We start from the raw sequence: 6,430 nt of genomic DNA on the forward strand, positions 1-6,430 counted from the left end.
GTGCGTGCGTCAGTCCGTAACAAATCTGGTTTCGATCGATAATTTCAGTAATATTTGAAGGATTTTAATGAATTTCGATATGAAGGTACATGATATCAAAATACAGACTAAGTTCGATTTTGGAGTACGTAGGTCCAAGGTCAAAGGTCATAGCTCATTAAATATGCGAATTAGGTTTTCGATCCATAACTGTAGTATTGTTTGACGGATTTTAATGAAATTTGATATGAAGGTTCATGGTATCAAAACACAGCCTAAGTTCGATTTCGGAGTATGTAGGTCAAAGGTCATAGCTCATTAAATATGCGAATCTGGTTTCCTTTCGATAACTTGTCTGAGTAATGTTTGTCAAATTTTAATGAAATTTGATATGAAGGTACATGGTATCAAAATACATGTACAGCCTAAGTTCGATTTCTGAGTATGTAGGTCAAAGGTGAAAGGTCATAGCTCATTAAATATGCAAAAACACCTAATTATAATGTGAAATTGTGGTTAATTTCCTTGCCTAGTAATATAATAGTATGGTCCAATGTTCTGATGTATATAGGCCATTTGTACCCTGCGAGGGGATGCTACGCTTTGCGTTGACTTGTCTTCTTTATTTCTTCATATTTTTTACCCTTTATCTCATAGAATAATGTCATGAATGTGAATTTACAAGGCTACTGATTCGAAAAAGGGTGTGGAAGGGGGTCCAGACATGTTTTTTTTCTTCTCCCTTTCCCCTTCCCCATTTCTTTTCCCTCTTTTCTTGATCTTTCTTTTTTCCCTCTTTTTTCACTCGATGAGTTTCTATTTGTTTACACCCCCATACCCCGTGTAACTATGCCACTAGCTCTTGGATAAGTATATGATATAATAATAGTTAGCTCAAACACCTTAACCTAAACAAGGTTATTTAAAAGAAATTATGAAAACTCCTTTATATTATCATGACAAATTGATTGCATGCAAAAATATGACGAGAAATGTATTGTGCTGAAAATTGAGGAATATTTTTTTTTGGAAACTTTATGCATGTAACAAACCTTGGATGAAACCTTACAAAACTGCAAACTCATATCATGTAGACCTGCACAACATCCCTAGAATTCTATAAAGTCTTCCCAGGCAAGGTTATTATTCTTGTATTGTAATAATCCTAGATTAAGTAGGTAACGAATGTGGGAGTATCTTGCCAACGATTGTGTCATTAATACGTCATTAATGCATATTTATCAATGTACTTTAAAGGTCATGCACAGTTCTAGGATATTTTGGAAATTGGATGGATATTAATTCTTTCAAATTTTGGTATATTTGGATGCCCCTGTGGATGTATTATAAGCACTAGAAGATTTAGCCCCTAAAACACTTCTGCTTTTGAGAAGTTTAATAATAAAAAAATTACCGGTACTCCCAGTAAATTTCAAATATTTCAAATATCGCCTAAGGCCATTCCATGGTAGCTGCGACAATGAAAATCTCAGAATATGCAGTTCTGATATCTAATTTCCAAACGGGAATAGCAAATTGCTCGATTTTAGTCCAGAAACATTGTTTTAAAGCCAAAGTAATATTAGTCTTGAGAGGGCACTATACAACATAAAGAGTTCATTATTTACGATTCCATCACTTGAAACGCGATTTCAACCGCGACAAAGATCATAGAATATTGCAAAATTCATGACCCCATACCAAAACTTTGTATTACCTTTAACACAGTAAATTCAATTTTGTTTTCACTCTGCATTTGAACTTAAAACAGTTTAGATTCAATTCTATTATCATTATGTATCCCTCTCTTCACTAGATTCAATGTGAGTCCCTCGCTGGATCTAGAGGTCATCGCCCAACAATGCCCTTTGACCCTGCGTGGGGCAGGACATCAGAGATCATGTTCAACATATCAACAACTGTTTGAAATGTTATTTTATTTTCATTACGCTTCCCCTTTTTCACTAGATTCAACGTGAGTCCCTCCCTGGATCTAGAGGTCATTGCCCAGCAATGCCCTTTGACCCTGACTGGAGCAGACTTCTACGCCCTGTGCTCTGATGCCATGCTCTGGGCAATCAAGAGGAAAATAGCAAGTCTGGAAGCAGGTTACCTCTCCTCTCTATTTTCATTCAATCTCACTGCAATCTTCTTAACGAATATAGGCTTCTGCTTTGGTTCTGTTAACACGTTCTTTGCTAAGAGATGCATCAAATTATAGAAAATATAATGAATGAAGTTGAATTAAGTTTCAAGGGTCAAATACTTGACTCTCAAAATCACTTGCATGAAATATCTTCCATGTGAACAATCTTCAAACTGCTTGACCTGTTTCTATTCAAGCCCCCGGGAAGAAATTCCTGTCCGAAATTGGAGATGAGCATTAAAATTTGTTGGTGGGAGTTGAACAAAATTTATGGAACATATATGCTGTAAATGGTCACAGTCAACATAAAATCTTGCACGTTTGGCTCTTTTTTGCTTTTTTGACGAGTGAAACATAAGTTCACTTGAATTGTTTTACCAACTTTGTTCAAAGGTCTCATGGTCTCAAAGTCAAAACATTCATACACTATGCCATTTTGGCTCCTCACAAAGTTACTTGTATAGTATTGTGAATTTCTTGCTTTACTTACAAGTAGCATATCAAAATAATGCCTCATCTTAGAAACTGTATTTTACTATGATCAGTCCAACCATTTCAGATATTGCAACATAATGCGACATTTGACCCAGGAGGTCGTAGAATGTTATGATATGAGTTTGATGTTTGAATAATATATCATATCAAGTCAAATGACTGATGATTGTTTTTTTTTCTATTCTTTCTTGAACTCCCTAGGTGAAGCTGTGGACCAAACTACCATAGTGGTAGATGAGAATGACTTCTTGGGAGCCCTTGATAGATTAGTTCCCTCCATCTCTGAGCTCGAGCTCAATCATTACAAACAGATTCAAAACAGAATCAGCAGGGGCTTGTAATAAGTATCCAGGTCACCTAGTACTTCGGAACCACCAGGAGGGTGTTTCACAAAACTTGTCATCAGTGACAAATGACAGTTGTTGTTGTTGTAAGCTACTTTAATCCTTGCTTCTGATTGGTTATCAGCAGATTTGTCATTGAAAAAAGACTTTGTGAAACAGGTCCCTGGTTTCTTATGGGTTAACCAAGAGACCATAATGGTTGATGAGAAAGATTTCATGGGAGTTACTGAACACTGTGCTTCCTCAATCTCTAAGCTAGAGTTCAACCAGAAACGGATTAAAAACAGAATCAGCAGGGGCTTGTAATAAGCCTTCTGGGTCACCTAGTGCTTCTGAACCACCAGGGAGATGTTTCACAAATACTAATATCGACTTTAAGTTGGACTTAACTATGGCAGGCCATTCATGCCACTGGTTGCTCTCACCGTTGCACAGTGGGCCAGAATCGCCTCATAGTGTGCCAAAATTCAAAATCGGCGAATGGAATTTTTTTTTTTTTTTTTCATTCGCTTGGGGAAGAAAACATTCTAAAGAATATTTTTCCACCCATATTTTAATATTTAGCGAGTTTTAAAAGTGTCATATACCCCTGCGAACATGGGAAAATCTATATGTTGCTCCAAAAATGATAAAAGAGGCAACTTTACAATAGGTGTTGAGAATTTATGAAAGGAAAAGCAATCAACTTGATACTGCGTGCACTTCTTGCCTATTGGTAACCCAATTAGAAAATACAATGACCAAATTCATTTTGGGAAAAATGAGCATTAAATTTCACAAAAAAGGAAAAAATTGCAATTTTTATATAAAAGTAGCATGTTTATTAGGATTCCTGCCGATTCCCGCAATGATGTTAATCTCAAAATGTCCGCCCAAACCTAAGCTTTCCATGTATGGTATTTCTTTTTGCTTGAATTTGCTACACTGCATGTGCAGGCGCTTTTCCTCCCCACGTCCATTGATTATTATTAGGCATAATCGGTACACATTTGTACTGTTTTCGTTTACGCACAGCCAATTCAACGCTCGTCCGCGTAACCATGGCAACGCACGGTGGGCCAGGGAGGAACCAAAGTGCGCCAAAACTCATTTTTTGGTGATTTTTTTTTTTTTTCAATTCTCTTCTTGACCAGTTGAACTGTAATACATTGAGGAATACCTCAGTGAAATATTTAATTCCGGTAAGCACAACTAGGGTACAAATTTACTCCTTCAAACAGCAAAATCCTACACATTCACAGTTTTAGTGCAAAAGTGACTTATTTTATAAATCTTTCAATTTAACATGAAGTTCTTAAGTTATTGATATGAAATTGCTCTCACATATTCCTGATAGTTCATTTCGTTGCATGAATTGGTTAATATGTATAGAAACACAATCTTCATTATATATTAAAGGTTAATTCACTGAAAAATGGACTAATTATCCATGTTTTTTATAAATCCAGAGAAAACGTTTAGATTTCCGCAGAGTTCCACTTATATTTTAATACCACCATTTTGTCTGATGTCTAAGCTTTAAGTTGATACCAAATTTGGCTGCCCGATCTTGCCCGTTGTCATGTTAGAGCTGATTCCCCTTGCCACATTGTCCCGAAAAATATGTTTGTTTTTAGTCCGCGGCTGAATCATGAAGGATTCGCGGTCATAAATCACGTCGCTTGGGGGTGCGTGACACTTGTTCTGACACCGCGGACCAAAATAAACACATTTTTCGGGGCAATGTTGCAAGGAAAATGGCTCTAACATAATAATGGGCACAATCGGGCAGCCAAATCTGGTATCAACTTAAAGCTTAGATATCAGAGAAAATGTTGGTAATACTATTTAAGCGGAAATCCCTGGACATCCAAACATTTCCTATGGATTTATAGAAAATAAATCCCCAGAAATTAGTTTTGGCACACTTTGGTTCCTCCCTGGCCCACTGTGCGTTGATCTCTCAATTATAATCTTTAGATAATAATTTTTCCTTCAGTAATGAACTAATAAAAAAGGTAAATTCTGTAGATTTGTGACCACGATTTGTATGTCCCTTGAGAAACCAATGCCAGGAATGATTAGAGGAACTAGTGGCATAAAAGGCCTGCCATAGTTAAGTTCAACTTAAAGTTGATCTTAGTCTTTGTGAAACACTCCCCAGGTCTCTTATGGGTTAACCAAGCAACCATAATGGTTGATGAGAAAGATTTCTTAGTTGCTACTGAACAGTGGGCTCCCTCTATCTTTGGGCTAGAGTTAAACCATAAATTAAAAACAGATTCAGCAGAAGCTTGTAGCAGTTCCCAAGATCACATATTATTCTACACCACCAGGGTTCTTTGGGTTGATCAAGTGACAACAATGCCATGGTTGATGAGAATGATTCATAGGGAACATTTGTTCAATTAGTTCCCTCTAATGATGAGCTAGAGCTCAACTACTACAAACAGATTAACAAGCTGATGCTTGTAGGGATTCTTTCATTAGTTTCCCAGTTTAGCTGTATGATAGCTGCCATCGGGATTATCTCTACAAGTAACAAGTAATTAGATGACCCAAGATCTATACATCTGATCATGTTTTTGAAGGACCTGGTTTCTCCTGGGTGGACCAAACTAGTGGTTGGTTTGAATAACTTCTTGGGAGTGCTTGATCGCTCAGTTCCCTCCATCTCTAAGCTAAAGCTCAGCGATCACAAACTAAACTGCCATGCGCTTGTATTATGTCTCAAGATCACCTTGTGTTTCTGGACCGCCAGGTTCTTTGTGGTTGAATGGCTTCTTGGGAGTGCTGTAATGATTAGTACGTCAATTCCCTAATTCCTGCTTTCTCTTTAGAGCTCAACCATAACAAACAGATTAAAAACAGAATCAGCAGAGGCATTAAGACATTCTATCTATCTATCTATCAGGCTATAGTTCACCCAGACGTTGGACAAAGCCCTCCTCATAATATTTCCATTCTCTTCTGTCTCTAGCTATCCTAGTCCAAGCGGCCGTTCCCATGTATGATGTTAGGTCATCTCTCCATCTTCTATTCTGCCTTCCTCTTCTTCTCTCTCCCGTCCTCGGTTGCCATTCTGTCAAACGATTTGTCCATCTATTGTCCTGAAGTCTTGCTACATGCCCAGCCCATCTCCACTTTGATTCTCTGACTTTCTCCATGATGTTTTTACCCTTTGTTTTCTGGCGTATGACTTTGTGATTGATTTTGTCTCGCAGAGATAAATGCGACATATTTCTCTCCATAGCTCGCTAAGACATTCTAATGATGACTAAAAGTTCATACCAATCATTACATTTCTGCACTGCTAGGTTTCTTGAGGGTGTCACCAAACTATCTTTTTTTAATGAAAATGATTTATTGAAAGCCCATTATTGCCCTTTTTTAAACCCCGATGAAAGCGACTCACAGCAGAATTAGCAGGAGCTTGTAGTCGGTCGTAAGAAGCCCCAGCATCCATACACCTCAATGTATTTCTGCA

At 37.4% G+C, this 6,430-nt stretch overlaps 1 protein-coding gene across 1 annotated transcript in view; it reads left to right on the forward strand.

Moving 5' to 3' along the window:
* Positions 1-4,224, forward strand: part of LOC580015 (peroxisome assembly factor 2) — a 29,407-nt gene extending 25,183 nt beyond the window's left edge. The window contains exons 16-17 of the mRNA XM_030999101.1: positions 1,948-2,087; positions 2,822-4,224. Coding sequence (XP_030854961.1) covers positions 1,948-2,087; positions 2,822-2,961 — 280 coding nt within the window. The 3' untranslated portion in view covers positions 2,962-4,224. The remainder of the gene's footprint in view (positions 1-1,947; positions 2,088-2,821) is intronic.
* The last annotated feature ends 2,206 nt before the right edge of the window (positions 4,225-6,430 follow it).

Source organism: Strongylocentrotus purpuratus, unplaced genomic scaffold (assembly GCF_000002235.5).
Source record: "Strongylocentrotus purpuratus isolate Spur 01 unplaced genomic scaffold, Spur_5.0 spur5_scaffold_5, whole genome shotgun sequence".
NCBI lineage: Eukaryota > Metazoa > Echinodermata > Echinoidea > Camarodonta > Strongylocentrotidae > Strongylocentrotus > Strongylocentrotus purpuratus.